The 22,740-nt window shown below is 35.2% G+C and overlaps 1 protein-coding gene across 7 annotated transcripts in view; it reads right to left on the reverse strand.

The window, feature by feature from the left end:
- Positions 1-22,740, reverse strand: part of DMD (dystrophin) — a 721,719-nt gene that overhangs the window by 685,604 nt on the left and 13,375 nt on the right. For 5 of the 7 annotated variants that reach the window (XM_072414251.1, XM_072414268.1, XM_072414235.1 and 2 more), the window contains exons 5-9: positions 21,072-21,233; positions 13,849-13,959; positions 12,495-12,668; positions 8,064-8,219; positions 3,416-3,586 (exon numbers count right to left, since the gene is read on the reverse strand). In XM_072414251.1, coding sequence (XP_072270352.1) covers positions 3,416-3,586; positions 8,064-8,219; positions 12,495-12,668; positions 13,849-13,959; positions 21,072-21,233 — 774 coding nt within the window. Of the gene's footprint in view, positions 1-3,415; positions 3,587-8,063; positions 8,220-12,494; positions 12,669-13,848; positions 13,960-21,071; positions 21,234-21,315; positions 21,442-22,740 lie in introns of those variants that run through there. The other 2 variants (XM_072414277.1, XM_072414293.1) reach the window with 1 other exon arrangement.

The raw sequence follows: 22,740 nt of genomic DNA on the forward strand, positions 1-22,740 counted from the left end.
ATATTGAACAGCAATAGGGTGTCACCTACCAGGGTTGATTTAAAAGTCAAAAACTAGTAATTAGAATCAGCTGTGTTTTCCAGATGCATTTTTCTTCTGGTATACAGTATACTTTTCTTGCAATAGTTACTTTTAAAACTATTATTGCGATTTTGTTGCAAGAATTAACTTTATGTAGTTCACCTGTACTACATTTGATGATTTTTAGTGTAATATATATTCTATAGAGTGGGACTTTGTATTTCACTTTTCTCGCAATTGTAAGAGCAGTTTGTATCCATAGTTGTTTAAAGAAGGGGATAAAGAAAAAGGGGGAAACTGTGCCAGGGTTATCTCCCAGCTGTGATTTAATATTACATTTTACACCAAATAAAGCAGTATTTTGTTTTTTCTTTACATCTCATATTCCAGTCTTTGATATTTATTCCTTCACAAAGTTTATACTAAAATGGTTAAAATGTATTTTTATTTTTTTTGAAACAATGACACCCTAAGAATTATTTGCAGCAAAAATTATAAACTCCATTTAATAGGACAGTAACTGGACATGACAGGCCTATCTCTCCTCATTTGGCTTTTATTTCATGATGATGTTGGGGGCACCCCACTAATGCCGTGAATTGTCAAGCCTGTGTAACCAAATTTGAGCATTCGTGCTTCTTAGCTGCAAAGAAAGCCATTTTGAAAAGGTGGTTGGATTCCAACCCCCATACCATTACACAGGTGATGCAGTACCTTCAAGCCCTTATGACTATTGACAAAACCAAGGACACCCAACATAGGGACACTATTTAGAGTACACAATTTCCCCGGCTCAACTACAGGACATGATAGATCGTTTTCGCCACACCACTTGGTAGGACCACAGGGCATTGGGTGTTTCTTAGATATGGAATGTATCTTGTGAATGTTTTGGTCTAATGCTAAGATGACAGATTGTTGGAAGGAGGTAACTTGATTATAAACTTCAAATTACCAAATTATGTTTTATTTAAGGGTGGTATGCCTGTTTTTCCTTATGTTTACCAGCGAGAGCACTGTTTCTTTATTTTGAAGCATCCGATATACTCCATGTTGGTTGTTTGAAAGGGGGTTTTGATTGTTTTTTTTTAGTTACCCCTTTCTTTAATTGGTTCTATAGTAGATTGTAAATGTCTGTATATCATTTGAAAACAGAAAATGGAGGAGAGGCATTGTATTTTATTTAATTATTTCTTACAATACAATGGTACTGTTATCAGATCTGTACATTGTTTATGTTTGAAATTCATGTAAAGTACATTGTTGTTCATTGTTCCTGTATTCTGCCAATAAAGATATATTTAAAAAGTTATAAACTCCAGTATTGGTTTGGAACTTGGTCCCTGGACTTATTAAGAATGTGTAAGGTCCTGGTCATCACAGTCCTCACCAGACACCAATCCCCCAATCTAACACTACAGTCTTCACCATTAGTAAGCCCCCGCTCAGCCTCGGGAGACTGTTTATGTCCCCCAGCAATCGGTTGCCCTCAGGACTGCACAAGGGATGGTGTCTGGGAATGGGCCGGCAGCAAGCCAGGAGCCCACAGATAATATTCAAACAGTAAAGTCCAGATTGTCAAAACAGGCAAGGTCAGCAAAAATAAATCAGACGAAAACAAACTTCAGCACAAATTAGCCCAGCTATACCCTACAACAAGAGCAGAGAGGCTATAAAGTCCCAGCAGCCAATGGCAGTGCAGGACTGAGTCAGGAGCTAATTGCCTCTGAAATCCCTTTCAGCTGTGCACAGCCTAACAGGGTGGTGTTGCAGATGCAAAAAATATCAAAACATCAGGTTGCATGGCTAAAGGGAAGCAGGGGCTGCTTCTATCTTAGTTTTCCTGGCTGCTGCAAATTACAATGCTAGACAGAATAAACAGTGTTTCATACTGCGATGGCACAGAGCACAGAGTCGCCGGACAGATGAGCACTTCCTAACAGCATGATCCTTGTGTACTGGAAGGAAATAGATAGATTTTAGGCAGAACCAAGGCTAAATCTGATGATTATGAAACTAACAGTAGCTTCTTAGTACACAGTCAGACACCGCCGAATGCCTCAACCAAAACTATTCATATTGTTGTGGGTTAAAAGTGATAAGAAAATTGTAGTTATACAAGGAAACATATACAGTGGTACCTGTTTTTCAGCTAACAAATATATTTTTCACTGTTTATGGGACTCGACTAATGAATATGGACTCAGCTAACAAATTCTTTTTAAAAAGACACCCGATAACATACTGGATGACAAATATACAGTACTTCCTGTATACTGTAACTATACCAAATGTAATTCCGGAACAAATTATCTTTGTTAGCCGAGGTATCATTGTGCAGCTAATTTGTATATCTGATGTTTATAACCACAGAATTTATTTCCCCCAACAATCTTCTACCACAATTCTCCTCAGTATTTTCCATGTGTCAGATGGCAAATACAGCATACCATTTTATGTATCATATAGAAAACAGTAATAATTGTTTTTTTAATGGCACTATTTGCTGCAAGAAAGGTTTAATTAGTTTGTGTTAGTAGTATATTAAGCAGACCTTACTGTTGGTTCACACACAATATTCCTGTCCAGCTCTCCAGCAGTCTGACAACCCTTCATGGTGCTTCACAGAGCACAGCATATGAAATAAAAGTCTATGAACTGTGACATCCAGGGACTATGGGTCATGACCGTGGAATGTAGATGTGGACCAGGCTATTGGTTTTAGGAATATTTCTATTTAACTTCTATTGGCCTGGGAATTTTATCATTTGCCACAGTAAAAAGTGTTGCCGACAATTCAACAGAATAGTCCACATCTATTGATATTTACGCAGCCTGGCTGCATTACAATAATAATATAGAAAGCTTCAACTGGGCCTAAAGGACTATTGTTTGTGAGGACAATCTTAAATCATACTATGTTGCAAAAGTTGGAAACTTTTTATACAATCCTTTGATTAAGCTATGTACTACCATATTTTCTGTTTCATTTAAAATTTATCAAAATAGTTAATGTTTACAGTTTTTGAGAAATTATTTGTATAGGTTTAATCAGTTTACTTTTTGCATTCTAAGAGTAATAAACCATAAACAAAATACTCTGGAGAACTAAGAACTTCATTCAATGCTGGGTCTTGCTAATCAAAATGTCTGTGGTGTTATCATTGCCTTTAACCAGTAGAGCTGATCTGATTCCCTATTTCATTCCCTTATATAGTGTTTGTAGAATGAAAGAGTGTCTTTTACTGGTAGGTGTAGGTAAAAGGAATAGTTCAAGAACTTTGATAAAGCTGATTTTCTTTCATGTTGAGTACACGGGTCTTTATTCTGTACTTTACCTAGAAGTCAGAAATCTATAAAGATGTTAGTGAATGGAGATTTGTGGATTGCTCACCTTGCTCCAGGCAATCTCTTCCTCTAAGTTAGTTGGCATGCCCTCCTCAGAGGATCTTCTTGTTACCTCTGTGTCTATCATTGCTAGCCATTCAGTCAAGCTGCTTGTCTCCTTTCTTAGCTTTCTTGATAGTTTTAGGCATTTTTCGAAGACTTGCTTCCCTTCAGTCACCTGATTAAAAGAATAAAAAGATCAAAAAAAAATATTTAATGGCTAAAACAAGCTGTGATTCCGTCACTCAATCAAGTTTATTCATTATGGCAGTGCAAAAACTGCTGTGTGCAAAACAGCAGCATAATAAATTATATTTTACTTGGATCAGAAAAGGATTCATTCAGATTGTTCGATACATTTTGTGCAATCATTTGCAGCAACTAAATAAACACGAAACTCCTTCCTTAAATGGTCTAATATCTGAATTTATGAAATACTATTTATAATCATTAGTAATAACCTAATTGCAAACCATTCTAAACAAATATTTCAATTGCTGAAACAAAAATGGACATCATGACGATATTTTACTGAAGGATTGAAAGCTAGTACATAAGAATATATTGTGCTTCATTTGAATAATAAATATTGTGCAAAAGATAAAAAAATATTAATCCTTTCTAGCAAAGGTAAAAATCTCTATTTTTTCAGTAAGTCAATACAAAATATGTTGCATTTTTTTTGCACTAGTTTTCCTTTTTTAGGCTTTTTTATTTTATCTTTACTGTACTGTATCTATAGAAGGTCAGTGTTCATATTCTGCTAACTCATGATCTGAAAAACAGGTAACCCCCTATCCCTTCTTTGAATCCCCCAAACATAAACCTGTAACTGACTTCCTTCTATAAATGGTAAATGCCTGGTTGTCATGCTGATCAATTAGCTTCAGTATTTTATATCCCAGAACAATATACAGATCAGGGGTTCTGACCTCACCAATGAGTGTCATTTATAGCCAAATATGGTCATTTTTTTTGCACTGTACAGCACCTTGCAAGCAATATGAGCATTTTATGTGTAATCAAAGCTAAAAAAAAGTTTCTCAATATCCTGTGGTGTTAGTTGCTTAAATATTTTTGAGGTCAGGGACAAGGACAAATATCTATGCCTTTTGCTAATTAAAGCCAAATGTGAACTGAGTATATATTTTCCTTGCAGTGTTAAAAAAAAATACTTATTGAAAAAAAAATTACTATTGCAATTTGTTCTTAAGCAATGAAGACTGTATATTTGTGGTAAATACTGTTTTCTAACTTTTCTCAAGAACTGCAGTTTTATAAATGGCAATTTTAAAGCAGACATTTTAAATTCAATATTTGCACCAGTTTAATATTTATTTACCTAAACAGGCAGACAGTAGTCTTCTGGTGCATTTTGCTAAAGGTAAACATAACACTTGCCCTCAAACTTCTAAACTTTTTGCCTTAGCATGAAAACTAAAATGTATAAATTGTACATGAATTTTAAGTCGAGTTGAAATGCTGCCATCTACAGTGCAAAATGTTTTTTAACAGCTATATTATGTGCATGAAATACTTCTATTTGCTCACTTTTTAAAAAGGCTTTTTAAATTGGTATTCATAGAAATCACAAGCATAGCAAAGAATGAAGAGGCATTATTAGAAATTAGAGAACTATTAGATATAAAGGGTGAACATGTTTAGGTTGTCTGAATTGTACATTACAGTCTATATAGCAGGAATAAGGGAAGTGACGCAAAACACCCCAAGAATTTTATTCAGGGACTGACTGGACATGTTCTAATTTGATCTTTTTTTCCCCTCAAGATCAATTGACCCAAACGTCTCCTGGAGCCAACAGCCATTCAGCTCAGCTGAAATTTTTTGTCCATGAACAAACCTGGTATTTTGCTGGTCACCAACACATGAGTGAATATATATTAAATATATATCTTAGAAAGAAACAGAGTCCCTCACGTTCACACAGTGATCGTCCAGCGAGATGTAGTTAATGTCATAAATGAATTTTCTTTATGAATCTATATAGAAATTGTTGGGTGCAGTAGAAAACTGGCAATAAATGTACATATAGTATGTAAGCAGTTACTATTTCTAGATGATGGTATACGGCACAACATTATTTAGGTTTTACTGTCTGTTATTTCTATACTCTTCTTTCTTTGCCACTGGTGTTTGTCATAATTTTCCATTCTGTCATATCACTTTACTTTTTGCTATTGTTTACATTGCTACACAATGCAAAGCACATTTTATGAAATTTATAACCCAGGGTTTGCATTACACAATGTGCCATATAATAGATGGTTTCTGATTTGTTACTGCTGGCCATAGAGTTACAAGCTGAGAGTGAAGTAGAAGTTTTTTTAAGTGCTTTAACTTTAAAAATTTAAAAAATGGCTCATGGGACAATAATATTAATTAATGTATATTGTGTGGTGTATAATGTTCCTAGTCCATTTTTTGGCTTTCTTCTTATAATATCAAATGCCCTTCTAATATATAAGCAGTACTGTAAGCAAATCTTAGAACACTTGGTTGGAAGAAAAAATTGTATGAAAAAAGAATAAAAAAAGAAAACTCAGAATATTCAGGTTTGAGATTTTGAGTTTGGTGAACTTTAAGAACATTCACCAAACTCTTGCACATTCACCCATCTATACTAGCTTCCATATTTGCATGGCCATTCCCCACAAGAATAAAACAAAAAACACAAATATTAATGTGTCTGTGTTTCCCAAATTTTGCTTCAAGTTAGAATAGGAGAAAACCAGAGAGATATACCAGAAAAAGAGTAGGGCATTTACACAGTGCACTAATCAGTTAAATTCTTTTCCTATTCCTTAAGTTCTACGAAGGACTGTAGGCGTTCATTCCTACCTGGGGAATCTTTGTGCTTTAGGCAGTGATATGTATAGGCTTCTGGTTCCTCTGCAATCTTTTCTCTTTCTTTAGTACTACAAGCATCACCTCAGAAAGTTCCGTTCTTGTTCATTATGTGGCAATATTAAAAAAAGATGTCTTATTTCAAATGGCTTTAAATAAAAAGGTTGAAGCAATTTGGCAGCTTAATTAAGAACTACTCCCTAGTCATCCTTTTTAAATTAGCCTATGGTCTCCAACCTGGAAGGTGTTTGGATTTATAGCATTGTACCCCTGTATCAGTGCACATAGCATGAAAAAGACCTTTGTTGGTTTCAGATAAAAATGACTTAACACTAATACTAAATTCACAGGGAGTCCTGCAGATGGCAATGAAACAGATTAAAATAATGTATGCCGTGACATTTCTGAATCTTATGTGCAGTAGACTGAGGATACTGCAGGTAGAAGTGGTAATGGACAAACACCCTGCTGGCAAGCCTGAAGCAACATTTTAATCAGACAAGTATTGCTGAATTTTAACAATCTGTATTACCTCTGCCAGGCTATTGTTATACTTGATAAGTATAACATGTTTACATTTTTATCTGTGGGTACTAGGATGTCTTATGACCTCAGAAAAATGCATTTACTGTATTTGTAATGTTAAGAAGGATAGCAACAATAACTGACAACCACTTAACAGTTAAAGGGAAAATTCCATTATGCGTACTTCTTCTTGTTTTAAAGAAAGTCTGTCACCTTGCTTTGTAAGGAAAAGTGATAGTGGGTCTGCAAAATGCATCCTATGAGTCTCCTAAACTTTACTTTGCCAGTATTCCATTATTGTTCCTTATGCGTCTGTAGCCAGCAGTATTGGAAAGCATATGTCCCTCTCCCTTTGACACTTGCCATGCCAGCAGCCAAATAATAGACCTGAGCACTTATACATGACCAAGTGACAGTCACTTTCAGACTCGCTGTAATAAAGGAAGAAGTGGTGAAGAGGTACAGGTTGTTTGAATATAATAGGGTTGGGGTTTCTTGTTGCAGGTACACTGTCTTGCAGGTGACAGTTTCTCTTTAGGCAACAAGATTTTTTTTAATTTATGTTGGGAATACATGGCTAATGCTGAAAAAACTTTCACTGAGTTTTCAGTTAAACTGTACTCTCTGGGTTTCCCCTGTGGTTTTGCCTCATATAAACAAGATGACAGTGTCCCTTTAAACCAGTGTTTCTCAACAACAGTTCCTCCTGGAGTTGTTAGGGGCAATTTCTGCCTTCGAGGTCCGTTTAACTAACACCGATAATCTTTTTGGCTATGTGCAGGGTGACATGCTTCCCACTGGCAAGCAATGTAACAGCCATTCTTTATACTGACCACTATGCTAATAACTGTTAGCTGTGGATATTGTAAATATATATTATAGTAGGGGTTCCCTAAGACCTAAAAAGTATTTTAATGGTTCTCTCATGTAAAAAAAAGGTTGAGAAAGACTGCTATAAACAATAGGGTCTGTTTTTTTATTTGGCTAGCTGGGTACTAGACCTCTAATGTATGTGTTCTTTAATGTAGAGAGGGGCTGTACCGGTAGTATTTGGGCTTTAAAAGCACTATCCCTGTGAAAACCTACTGAGTAAACAGCTCCCAGGTGTGGAGTGCAGGCTACTCTTTGCATTAGAGTGAACTGGCACATGGTTCTTTGGAGCCAAGCTCTGCTGATTCACGAGAGAAGATTTTCTAATATTGTTAAACCCAGTAATTTTATATGCAGTTTGCTTCACATGAATAAAAAATGTAATCATAAGGTACCTTAGCTCCTAGCTCATTATATTGCAGTTTTAATGCTGTCAGCCTCTCATCCAGATCTTTTGGGTTCTCAGTTTGCTGTTTCTGAACTATTTGACGCCCAGTCTTTATCACAGTTTCCACTTCAGATTTGACTTCACTTAAAATTTTGTAGAGTTTCTGTATAAAAGCAGAACAAATGTTATTTTGGTCCAAAGTATATGTTTACTTTTATACAAATAGTTATACAGAGTAAAAATATAAAATACCCTGAGTACTACCACATCTGACTATAGTCAATAGATAGTATAGTATAGTTACTCAATTGTAAGCTCTTTGGGGCAGGGTCCTCTCCTTCTGTGTCACTGTCTGTATCTGTCATTTGCTACCCCTATTTAATGTACAGCCCTGCATATTATGTTGTGGATATAAATCCACATTATAATAATAATAATAACAGTCATGCATCACCCACAGCTCAGTTTTCACCAATGGTAACCAATTTACATTTATAATTCTACATACAGGAGACATTTTCAGCTGAAGTGGCTGCTCCCCAACCACATTAGTGGAACCAATCTCTGAAATAACTTGGCTTATTCTTGTAGGGTAAAACAGTTTTTACATTGCTAACTTCATTTATACCCTGCACTAACAAAGCAGAAGCCATGTAATACACATTTGCATGTTTACAGCTTCACTTATTAGTAATAAAATTCACAAAGAGGTATAGCGCAGGTTGGTCACTGAATGGTAGCAACTGGCATACTGACGCTCGTGGGCAGCCGTGGCTTTGTCTGGAGGGAGGTAAAAAAGGGTAGCATGCGGTGTTGTGACTCATTTTGACCCATACAAGTTCTAGCACAAAGGTTGTATACCAAGCAAAATGTTTGGTGTCCAAACAGGACTTTTACCAAGTTGGACTTATTCCAAAGCGGACTTATACCGAGGTACCACTGTATACATATTTGAAAAAAAACAGCACACAAACATAATGTAATTAAATATTTGTTGGAAAGCAGAGATTAGTTGCCAGTCTTCCAGAAATTCTAAAGACACTGGACTATTGTTTTACTGCAACACATAAAAACACATATTGAGCACATTGGTGCACTGCTATTTCTTTTTTAAAGTCACCCCAACACATTTTACCAACAAACCTGTGTTGTGATACACTACACTACGCGGAAATGTACTACCTTGCATTGTGGTATGCTGCATTCACAATTTTTGTGTGTTTTTGTGCATTAATCAGCCAGTACAAATATATGTTAACCACATGTTAACGCATAACATAATACACAATAAAGTATGTGTGGTACCAGAGTGAAGTAGTGTAAGTCAATCCTAACTGTGGTATCCAAGCTACCTCTCCCTCACATCTATACTAGAGTTAGGTGTGCTGAGTTTGTGGGTTTCTGAAAGCCTAAAGGTCAGATGTGCGAGTAAGACTAATGTTATAAGGAAAAAGTTAGAAGATTCAGGGCCTTATCGCTGATTGTCTGGTACATTTCTGTGCTTTGAAGAATCTTGCATGCAATGAATTTTACTAAGATGCAATGCAATGTATTTTGTTTTTGTTTCTGGTAGTTGAGTGAAAATTATCATATCTGCAGTCTACAATTCCCTTGAGCTAAACACACATTTCTATTGTAATATTTTCAGCTAGATATACAATATATATAACTATGGAAACTGGATATAATGGGCCTGATGTACTAAAGCTCTCCAAGGCTTGGGAGGATACACTTTCATCAGTTAAGCTGGGCAATCCAGCAAACCTGGAAGGGATTTGGTACAGGATTCAAAACATTTGATAGCAAATAGCAAATGATTTTGAAGTAATTCATTCCGGGTTTGCTGGATCACCCAGCTTTACTGATGAAAATGTATCTTCTCCAGGGTTTGAGAGCTTTAATAAATCAGGGCCATTATATTTATGTATCTGGTCTTTCAGGAGAACAATTAAAACTCTATAAAGCTCCATGAATACATAGATGTGGCAGATGTTTCTCCTGCATACCAGATTGTGTTGGTGAATTATTTTAGCAGATTTTAGGTTTGCTGACATTTAGTTAACACCTTACAAATTGCCAAAACTGTTAGGAGGAGTTTTATATACTAAATAACTTTATAATCACAACCAGAAACATATTTTAAGGATTTTCCTGATTTTCCTATATTCTGCGATACATTTAAATAACATCAATAAATAAAATGGGAACACATGAATTATGTTTAACAGTTCTATAAAAAGATCATACTTGTATGAGACCAAAATCAATCTTTTCTACAATATCCAAAAAATAGAGGCTGGAGACTGATTTTCATGTTCTCATTTTAGTTTAATGATAGTATTTATGTTTACTGCAGAACATATACCAAGGTAAACCTTTAAAATTTGTTGATGTAGTATATAAAACCTCTTTTAAAATTTTTGATCATTTGTAAGGTGTTATCCAAAATTCAAAATGTCAAAAACTTGTAATTTTTCAACCTTATTACTGGGTAGAATGGCAAGAATAGTAAAACTAATAGAAGCGGTAATAACAATATTTCAACCCCGAAGGGCTTTTATTTATAAAACAGAGAATCAGACATTTCCTCAAACATTCCCTTGTGGCCCATATATTTCAATGGCAGTAATTGATTTCCACTAGGGAATGTATGATAGAATGTAAGATTCCCTTTTTTATAAATAGAGGCCATAATATTTCCTTTGCTGGGGTTTCCTCATAAAGGATTGCATACAAATAACAAACTTTAGAATGTTCTTTTCTTTAATATGCTTTATCTATAGCACATACTATACTGTATACTTCATAGTTCTACATTAGTATTGATTAAGCATCAACAATTAACACTATTTTATTTTGAAAAAAAAATCTGCACATTTCTATGACCTGGTTTGCAGACCCAGACTGTAAAAAGAGAGATGGTATTTTAAACTCATCGCCAAATAGCTCTGAATAATTTACCCCTGGCTATGCTTACTGGACCCTTTAATGACCTCACAAACAAACAGATTAAATAAACATTTGTTGTCTGCTGCTTCATTAGGCACAATAATTGAGAAATACGCTAGGTAAAAACACAAAGTTTTATTTTGCATTACTATATAGTGTGTAGCATTTAAGGATTTCATATCATAAGAATACTTATAAAAATAGCAACTGTGTTCTTTATGTACTGGTATTGTACTGGTATTGTCCTAATTATTATACAAATAGAACATGTTAAGAGGTCTGAAAGTAAAGATATAAATGGATACACATTATGAAAGAAGCAAGCGTAATCAAGAATAGCAACAAATTATCCATGTGCTCTAGTTATTGCAATGGCCGTTGAAAATTTTTATAATAAAATATATTAGGTATTCTTTCAACCCAATCACATATACTGGAATTTTCTTTTACTTAAAAAAACAACAATGAAATAAATTATTTAAATTATTCTAGGAACAAGAGATCCAACTTGTGTATTTGAAGCGTTATGCAATGCAATTTTACAGACTATGACCCTGATTTATGAAAGCTCTCCAAGACTGGAGAGAATACACTTTCAGAAGTGAACTGGGTGATCCAGCAAACCTGGTATGGATCTAGTCCAGTATTCAAAACATTTTCTAGCAAATAGAAAAGGATTTTTAAAAGTCCATTCCATGTTTTTTGGATCACCCAGTTCACTTCTGAAAGTGTATTCTCTCCAGCCTTGGAGAGCTTTCATAAATCAGGGCCTCTGTGTTAAAGTGATGGTACTTGGTGATTGACACAATGCTTGCACAGGAAATGAGTCATCCATACCTGGAAATATTGTGTGTTTTCTTTGTCCATGAATGCTGAAAAAAGTGTAGGAGGAGCAAATATATATTATGTATGCTCTATTAGACATGGTATTTACGCAAACACGTTGTATTTCCCTGCAAAGGTAAAAGTGGTGGTTTGCTTCAAGATGTGCCTTATTAATACATTGAGCTTTAAAACAAAGAGAGTTCAACTGTGAACATAAAATATTTGTTGTCTACCAAAAGCATTTAAATGCTGTGATTTGGAAACTAATGGCAAAGTGGTTGAGGATGCGAAGATTAGAGAGATTATATCTGAAGTGATAAAGAATTTGTAACACATAAAAGTAAGCAGAACACACTGAAAATAGAAAATAATTATCACAAAGATTTGTGCTGATCTTTCTGCTTTTCAAACTTTTCAGTTAACAACCTAGATTATAAAGTTTTGCAATGCATTTGCCTTTTAATCTGCATCACAGTAATAACTAAACATGGCTACTATCCATTAAACTAGATCGAGGATAACAATAGTTGTAGTTTTCATCGAACCTGTATATGTTTATAAAATTTATTTAAAATTATTCATCGAATTTTGTTGTTGTTGTGTATATTACATGACTTTTTAAAAGAATATCCATTGCTCTTTATTCTATTCGAATTTGGCTTACCATACAGTGATCGAGTTGAGTTTGGACTGCATCCTGCTCCACACTCTTCAGATCAAGAAGTGGTAACTCGAAGGTCACTTCATCTAAAATTCTTTTAGATTCAATAAGACGTTGCTCAAAATTTGCTGGTTTTTGAAATAATCTAAACTTGGTGGAAACTTCCTGTAACTTTTTCTGTAACATTAAAAATTAAAATATGAAAAATGAAAAGGCAAACAAATACCATAAAGCATTAGCCAGTTACGTGTTTATGAGTTTAACTACAAAAAAGATAACGTATGTATTTTGAAATTACAGGGACTGATCATTTCATCACGATATTTGCAAACTAGCAATGTTTTAGTTTCCCATATTTCTTTCTTTCTTTTCTTTCCTAAGTACAACCAGATCTAACTATCTGGGCCACATTGACGTGCCAGCTTGGAAGGGAATATCTAGAAGTAGATTAAGTAAGCTTTGATGAAAATGACTTATAAAAAAATTATAAAAGAAGCTGTTCTTCGTCTCCAAAATCATGTTTTTTAAATTCCTAATGGGGAATTGAAAAAATAAGGGTGCTATTAAATACAATCCCTTGTCAATCCACAGTTTTACCATGCACCTATGCTATTACCAAAGCAAAGACTGCTGTAAGACTTGAATTAGGTTTTGGCTCACATAAAAGATTCGATTCCAATGATACCAGTCAGCTGTAACACTAACTTGGCATAATTTTTCATTGCCACATGGTGTTTTACAATGTAAGACACTTAGTGTTTTCACATGATAATGTCTATTATAAGTGTATAAAATATCTGACCTTTTCATGTGTTTAGTCATGTATAGCTGCAAGTACAGTCTTTGGACTTCTCGTCTCGGCTTGGAAACAAATTCACAGGTAGAAAAATGACATTTAACCACTATATGCAAAACCTAGAACTGTGGACTTGATTTATTAAAGCTCTCCAAGGCTGAAGAGGATACACTTTCATCAGTAAACAATGGTGATCCACCAAACCTGGATTGGATCTGGTTCACGATTGAAAACATTTGCTAACAAACAGCAATTGCATTTTGAAAAATCCATTCCAGGTTTACACTTTCATCAGTGAACCTGGATGGTTCACTGATGAACCAGGTTGGTTCACTGATGAACCAGGTTGGTTCACTGATGAACCAGGTTGGTTCACTGATGAACCAGGTTGGTTCACTGATGAAAGTGTATCCTCTTCAGCCTTGGAGAACAATCAGGCCCTGTGAGAGAGGCTGTCTAGATTTGGGACAAAATTTAAATAAAAGCTTTGCTCATTTTCATACTGAATATTTTCTACTTTATATGGTAACAATACTAATAAAATAAAAGTAATTTGCTTACCTGAGCGATTTCAATCTGTAAAAGAACTTTTTTAGACATTTCTTTTCCCTGGATTCTTTTTTTCATTTCATCCAAACTAATCTCGTGGCTTAATAACTCTGACTGTATTTTCTATTGGAAAAAAAAAAAAAGGTTAGTGGTATCTTATTTGATAACAAGTAAACATAATATGGGAAGTATAATGCATGACAGGGAAAAACATATATATATAGACTAGGAAGGTCCCACCATGCCTTTTAGAGTCCATACTGTACAGTTGAAGTTGAAGTCTGCTGGGACAGTAAATGGCTTATATTAGGAAGGGGGGGGGGGTTTACAGTTATACCTTTCCCTATTACAAGTGAAGTGTTAGTAACAAAGGCTTGGAATTGTGTTTAGTCCCATTAGTCTCCTCATCAAGTCTTACCACAGACAGGTTGACCACTATGTGGCCTAGCTACCAGATTTGAGTTATACCAGTGGTCCCCAACCATTTGAAGCCCACCAACCACTTATCTCACAGACTGCGCGTGGAGCCGTGTGTCACTAAAAGTTGAGGAAACTTCCCCTCAGAGTGACGTCATGATGCCAGAACTCACCCAGTCTCCCATGGAAGATTGGGACGGTTAATAGGATATCAGAACCTGCCCAGCACTCTGAGCCTGCGATGTCTCTGGGAGACATGGTCCGTGGGTCTGGCAGGTTTGCCCCCCCAAGCAGGGTCCTTCTCCCAACCTTGCTGGGGGGTGCACCGGCCAGAGCTGCGGCCCACCTGTCAGACAACCGGGAGTTGGGGACCTCTAGGTTATACAGTAACTTGTAATTTACAACCTCAAAATCCTATATATGGCTAAACTGCTTTGGTAAAAGAAACAATAAATATCAATAACTAAAACAAACAATAGCAGGTGATGGGGTCCTAATATTAAATTTATGACTTAGCAACTTGTTAATCCTAAATATATATAGCCTTCACTATGTAAAAACAGTGAAAATATGTTCACAATATAACATAAAATATGGCAAATACTGTGAGTTTGTATTTAAACATTAAATAAATCTAAGCAGTACAATAAAAATATGGTTACTTTGGAGACCTCGAACATGACAAACTTTCCACTGAAATACAGTATTTACTAGCATACAAAACTATTTTTCTAACACTATAATTTGTGTATATCCTTGCTACTCTATGTGTCTGTGAGTGATTGGAATGTAGAATCTACATTACTGAATGATGTTTACACAATATTTGATTCTGATCTGAGTAGCAAATGTAGCAGTTTGATTCAGAGCTCTGTGACTGTTAATGGTGCTAAGGTAGGAATTGTGGTCTGTTTATTATTTTTTTTAGCTTTTTCAGTTTATTGAGTCATGTATTCTGAATCGGTAGCTATTTCCAAAAGTAATCACTGCTTGTCAGATGGAAATTATTAATTCAGTGTGACTTTTCCAATGTATCTTATCTGCGTGGTACGATTCAATCAGTCTACCCAACATTCACTTTCTTAGTACTCTCTACTGAGTTTATTTGTTAAAGGAGTGCAAAGAAATATGATAAATACACTATTCCATGGAAACTGATCATATATAAGTTTACTGTAGTATCACTTAAAACTTTTTTTAATTTGTTGTTAGAATTCATATGGGTAAAAGCATGGTATTTACCCAACATGCTATTGTTTGTCATAGGGAATTTATAACTCTTGGTTTCAACCACAGTTTTTCTAAAAACTATAGCTGCTTCTTTGATTCCACCTTCTTAGTGTTACCAACTCTAAATAACAATACAAATCAAGCAATCACCTGTAGGCTTGATTTGGGTTAGGGATTTAGGAATATGTAACCCATAGTCTGCCAGACAACCAGCACTTTTAGTCAATTAGTTTAACATAAAAAGCCACAACACTGTTATACTCTGTAACACTTTAACACATGATTTATTAACACTCCCCAAGACTGGAGAAGATAGACTATCATGGGAGAACCTGGATGATCCAGCAAACCTGAAACAGACATCTTAAAAATCATTTGCTATGTGTTAGTAAATGTTTTCAATCCTGCACCAAATTCTTTTCAGGTTTGCTGTATTACCCAGTTCCCCCGCGATATTGTATCTTCTCCAGTCTTGGAGAGCCTTAAAAAATAAGGCCCATAGATTTGATCATTGTCCAAATAACTGACCCCAGGAGCTTAGTCCAACTGTTTTGCTGGTCTACACACGTTTGAATTAGTTATTTGGATACTTAGTGCAGCACCAGACATGGCAATTTTAATCTCTGTGCCCTGCAGATCGGGTAGCTCCCCTGGTTCCTGTGCTTTAAGAAAGTCAGCTAACAAGACTGGCCTGATTTTTAAAATTATTTATAATATAGTTTTTATTGATTTTTTAGTTGATTTTAATTAACACCTACTGCATGCAGTATGTCTTTCTTTTTTCACGTAAACTTGAAATACTATTATTCTGGACATGATGTTTCACCTGCAGAGTGAGATTGCTCCTAAAAGGATGACTGAGTACAGAAGTACTGCCGAGATTGGAATTATTCCTCATTAGGAACCAGGAGAGCTGAAGAAGTACAAGGTCAACTATGAAGATAAAGAGTTAAGACTTCAAAAGTCAGAAGACTGATCTATGGTCTAAGCAATTGCCAATGGGCAGAATCTGTGGTTTGAAGTCCTATGGAGTACAATGGTGGTACAGATTTTGTTTTAATCTTATTTACACATCACATCACAAAAATTGGGTAAAAAGGCTGCAGACAGGAGTAAAATAAAGATAAAAAGCGTGTTGTGCAAAGAATTCATATCAGACATTTTCAGAAGGAGGTTAGCAATGGTAGCTCCTATAGTTCTCTCAGGACAGATTTCCATTACAAACCATTACACATACCTGAGACAGATAATTGTTCTCAATTGTTTAATCTATTCCATTAGTTAATGACATTGATTATTTATTTTTGGAACTCAGCTGCTGAGAGAAGTGCATATACTCATTTATGATGGTGCAGGTATGTAAAATGCTCCCTGTGAATACTAAATCCAAGACCATCAGGGTAACAGGATTATTGATGCTGGGATATGCACAGTTTACTATTGTTTATTCTATTTTAAGAAGAAAACATTTACTTTTATTTTTCAAACTTTTAGCAAGAAAAGACTAAAAATAATATAGGTAATAAAACACAAGAATTCACTGTGTACCTAGAAATACTTTATGGAAGTTTTCAGTATTAAAAATAGAATGTCAAAATGGATGAATCATGCCTGCAGTGATACAGTACAATTTGTGCAATAATATATGCAGTTCCTTGGCTGAATTTATCATTTACTATAAATATTCAGTTGACAGTTTAGGTGATTGCAGGTAACATTAGACTGGTTTATTAGATCTAAATAACACTGACATTTCTCACATTTGTGGCAAGTCAAAAACGTTAGTAAAAAAAGAAAAATGATTTAGTAATTTTTATAGGATATGTCTAAAAAGAGGTATAAACACAGGTGGTGTTTATACCTCTTTTTTATATATATGTATATAAATATATGTTTATCATTTTTTATATATATGTATATATAAATATACATTATATAATCAAATGTAATACCTCTTTTTTGGACACACATGTGATGCCATTTGATCAGTAAGGTTGGGTGATCAAGCAAACCTGGAATGGATTTCCCAAAAGGTGATTACTTTTTGTTACCAAACATTTTCAACCCTGCACCAGATCCATTGGAGGTTTGCTGGATCACCCAAGTTTACTATTGAAAGTGTCCAGCCTTGAGAACCACCATGTATACACAGTAAATGTCTGCTGTGTCAGGCCCAACAAGAGAACCACCATGTATATACAGTAAATGTCTGCTGATGAATAAAGGGATACTGATAGTCAAAGAAAGGGGCATATATTAGAAACAGTCTGCCAATTTTGTTATAGCTGGGCAGGGATCTTTTTGTATATCAGCTGGTTTCTGTCACAATTGAACATTATTGTTTTCTTTTTTTATGTGGCAATATAATTTCAGTCCTATAGCTGCCAATTTAGTTATCTATAGATAAATTAAAATGTAATAGGTAGCTGCTTGCAGTAAGCAAAAATCTATAAAGGGTTCAAAATAGAAGCTCTTCTGAGTGTTTCAACCCTCAAACAGAAGTAATTTGACAGTTTGTAATACAGGATCATGAAAAACATAATAACACCTAAAACTGTCAAAGTGTTAAAAATAAATACCATCTGCATTATTACAATATGATAAAACATTCACTTACAACAATTTGTTCAGAGTTGGGATGAATTTGGTTGCTCCCAAAATATAAAAGTAAATTATTTGAGACACTTTGATAAATATTATTAATAATAATTTGTTAAGAATGTTTTACCCGTAAGTTACAACAAAAGGTGACATGGACCAGAGGCAGGGTGGAATTATTACTACAGTTATTACCAATATAGTAACTTTTGGCATGTGATATCAAACACACAGGAAGTTCATTGTTTTTTGATGCGTCCCAAACTCCTAGATTAGCAGTATAGTATATAATGGAACCATTCTCATCCAGGGTACTGTAGAAACCCCAGGGTTCCTACAGAGGTTGATTGAGATTCATGGAACTGTGGCTGATTGACTTCTTATTGATGATGCCTGCATAGTGCTCAGGCCAATGCCACATTATACTGCTGGACCTATGACTATAAAAATGGTATTTTAACCACCACTGTAACATGGGCATTCTTAAAACTATCCACCAATTTAGGGGGCCACATAAAGTTTACCCTCACAAAAATTGATTTTAGTAGGGGTTCCCCAAGACCTGAAAATTATTTCAAGGGTTGCTTAGGGGTCAAACAGTTTTGAGATGCTGATACACAACAATAAAGCTGTCTATACAAAAAGGAAATGGGAAGGGAATGGGTTAAATCTTAAAGTTTTTGTAGCTGTCTGTGACTCCACTTGAGAGATTCTTCTGCTTGTCCTGATGACCACGGTCACCAAGAATGAAAAGGATGGGAAATCTGATATTATAGAGTAGTCACCAGAGAAAAGGATAAGGGATATCCTCTAATGGGGTAACTTGTTTCTTGTTAAACGGTTTATTATGGGAATTCTCTTTAAAAAGCTTTTCTTTCATTTATGTTGGATCCTTCAGACAGTAATGGTAAATGTCCCACAACCTACAAGGAATAACATGATGGGGCTTTTATTAATTTCCTATTATATATAAAATTGGAAATGTTAGACTATTCATACTCTTTACCATATACTGATGAATTATTTAAAATATGCTGATCCTCTTTTAACATGTATGTTTGAAACCGATAAGGCTAAGGATATTCCCTGCTCTTCCATAGGCACCAAAATTTTTATTTACATGTAATATGGCCATTTCCACTTCACTACATGTTCCACAATTGAACTATGCTCAATCTTTAGCTAGCTTTAGCTAGAAAACCACCTTCAAGCAGAGTTTACTGTTACAATTACGGTTATAATAAGCGCTGCAACATTTAGCAGAATAAAAATCATATCATTCTAATCATATCTTCTGTTATATCCACAATTTTTCATGCTTTGATTGTAAACATAATATCAGTTGTATTTCTTTTGCTAGCATATTTGTGATGGAAAGCAGTACAGTCATATGACCACATGATGGTGTAAGAAGCCCACTAAATTCAATATACACTGCCAGGAAAACTAAATACAATGTCACCATAAAAAAGGTAAGAGGAAATACATAACATATTGTGTAAATAATGTTATAGAAAAATGTGCATCTCTACTTCTTGAAAGGCAACACATTAAAGAAGTACAATATAAAGATGCCACTATTAGAAGATATTGATATTTAACAGTATCCTTTTTGCTGATAATGGAATCATGATTTTTGTCTTTACTTCTGTGAATTACCATGTGTAATTCAGGGTTTACATAAGCATTGTACTTTAAAATTTAATGAGGACATAAAAGTAAGAACCTTCTATCAGTTTATGCATTCTTGAACATAGCTGAGATAAAGGAGTGATAAAGGGTGAATTCAGTTTAAACTTTAAAGGGGTAGTAAAGCTCTAAACCCAAGCTGCACAGAGGAGGCAGATTTAATGATACTGCCCAGGAAGGAAATCACTGCAGGGGATACCCATAGATTAAGGATGAGTAAAGAAAGCTGGGTTACTGTTTAACTGTTAATGGGCTATTGATTTTAATTTGATTTAAAGCAGTTCAACTTAAATAAAACTTGTGCTTATCCTATAAAAAAAACATTTATTGGTGATGCTTGATTTGTACAGCACACCTGAGCCTTATACTTTTATCTATGATCTCCTGTAAAAGACATGGAGTAGTTCATACTCTATGGAGAAATAAATAACTCCACCAAAAAAACACCTGAAACCCACACTCCTGTAAATCCCCAATATTGCAAAATTTAAATTAATCAGATATCACTAGCTAGAAATATGCAAAAAGACACACACACATATGCACTGAGGCATGGCATGCTTTCTCAGAAATGGTCAGAAATACCCATTGCTTACTGTTGCTTGGCCATGGGAAACTAAATATATGTTTAATATTAGCAGACAGTGCCAAAAGTAATCTAACTCAGGCATCAATGCTTTTACCACCACTGTACTAAGTTAGATATTATTTTCTGTGTTGTCTTTTGTGAGCCTTATGTTTTTCATACCATGGGAAGGGTTAAAACTTTTTATTGTTGTCTTTACTCTTACTATAAAAGTAGAGATATGGCTGGAGTTCCACTTTAATATCTACCAAGTCAGGCAAACAGTTCCACTTTGCATGTTGCTGTGTATATGACACTCTGCAATTTTTCAAAGGATGCAAGGTCATCTCACACAAGTGACACAACGTCAAATCTGATTAGGTAACCAAGGGATGATTCACAGGGCCATTCACAGTAATCAGCTTTACAGCATGTGAACAATAGTCACTGTAGCAAAGCAAATTGTTTTTCAGGTCCGAGTGAAAATCAACAGACGCTGTGTAGCTATGCATTTTTTAGAAAAAAAGAATATTGAATTTTTCAGAGCAGTTCTTGACATTTTCCTTAATACAATGCAAGAATGTGTTGATTTCTGGTCCCAGAACTTGAGTGCACAATAATCACTAAGCGATCTGTACATTTATGGTATATATTTTTTATTAGCTTCAACAACAGGCTTTGAACTGGACATTTTAAGCAGTTAGAAATCAATTGCAAGTGGTTAACCTGACCCTACCTGTGCTTCCTGGGGAACCTGGCCTGCATCAACTCTGTCAGAAATATAGGCCGTCAATTGTCTGTCTATGGTACCGAGGGATTCCTGAATTAGGCGAATAGCTTTGTCAGTCTCCTGGGCAGACTGAATACTTTGTTCAAGAACCTTTTGTCTCCTTACGGCCTGCAATGAAGAAAGGAAATACGTTATTTTTCTCTATCAGTTTCATTTGCATGAGAAACATGGGTTAAAACAGAGCGAACACCTTTTTGTAAGATGAACTTCGATGACTTCTGACACTCATTAAGACAGCCTTGGCAATAAATTGAGAAGTCATTTAAAATGGAGACTGAAAGCTCTTTTCAGCACGTCGGTAAGGCACTGCTAAATTGTTAAAAGGAAACCTCTTCTGAATGTTGTAATCTGCTGTTCTGAGGCCTATCCCACTTCTCACTGATCTCATTATGTAGTTCAAGAGATTTCATGTACTGAGAATAGGGTCACGGTCACCAAGCCTGTGTAAGTCTCAGAACTGAAGTCAGAGCAACAAGTAACTAGTAACAAGATGAGGAATGAAAGCATTTGGGACTGAATGTGGCAGGAGTCACTTTAATCTAATTGAACATGATCAAAAACCAAATTATGTTAGGAAAAGTATTTCTATAGGCATTATACTGAATTTAATAATTGTGTAACCTGCACTTATCTTCTACAGATCAAATTTATACAGACAGGCTTATTAAAAATTACTAACACTGATTGTATAATTGTATTTAGGAGTTGACCTATAGAAAGCAAGTTATAGAAAACCAGTGACCAATATTCAGATTCTATCTGTCATTTCTGCAGCCCAGGTTTAAAATAAAACAAGGATTTGTGCCAGTTTTTCAGCGGCTTGTACGGTAGAGCTGGTTCTGTTTGCAGAATGCGTCAATGAGAGTTACAGAACTGCATACTACCATCCCCATTCATTCGCTACTGAGCTGCCATGGGTGGATGGTACATGTAGCGTCTTCCCTCAGAATAAGGAAGCATGAAATAACCACACCACAACCTTATCACCAATATGACCATAGCCTTATTCTCTTTCTTCATTCAAGAAAATGAATATTTTTGACAAAGTAATATTTGGTAAACTCTATTACAACAGGTGAAAAGTAGCTGGAATGTGTTTAGTTCCCGGCCCCTTACGTAAAATTAATATTAAAAAACAATTAGGTATAAGGCAAACTACAGTGTGTTTTTTTATTTAGTACAACTTTTAAATTATTTTTGTGAATCTGCATTTTGTCCCCATCAGGCATAGTAACATGTTGGAGGCTGAATTTACCTTTTTACTGTTCTTCTCCGTTATCCGTTGCACCTGCCAAAGTGCGTCTAGAATCTTTTTAACTGGAACTTACAAGAGGCTAAAGACACATCCCCGAACCCCATATGACAGCAATGAGGCATAATCATTGGCAGCTCAGGCAAGTGTTGCATTGTAGAAAAAAGGTCATAAGCTCCCTATGTTTCTGGTAATTTTTAGACTTTGGCAGGTGAACAGGGGTAACAAGGGAACATGTACAGAACAGGTATCTTAGGGCCTGTGTCCATGGGCTTTGGGTTTACTTCAATGGTATTAAGCTATGTACACATGTGGAATATTGGTCCCTGGAAACAATTTTGTGATTGTTTCCAGTGACGGATG

The sequence above is a fragment of the Pyxicephalus adspersus genome, chromosome 1 (assembly GCF_032062135.1).
Source record: "Pyxicephalus adspersus chromosome 1, UCB_Pads_2.0, whole genome shotgun sequence".
NCBI classification, from domain to species: domain Eukaryota; kingdom Metazoa; phylum Chordata; class Amphibia; order Anura; family Pyxicephalidae; genus Pyxicephalus; species Pyxicephalus adspersus.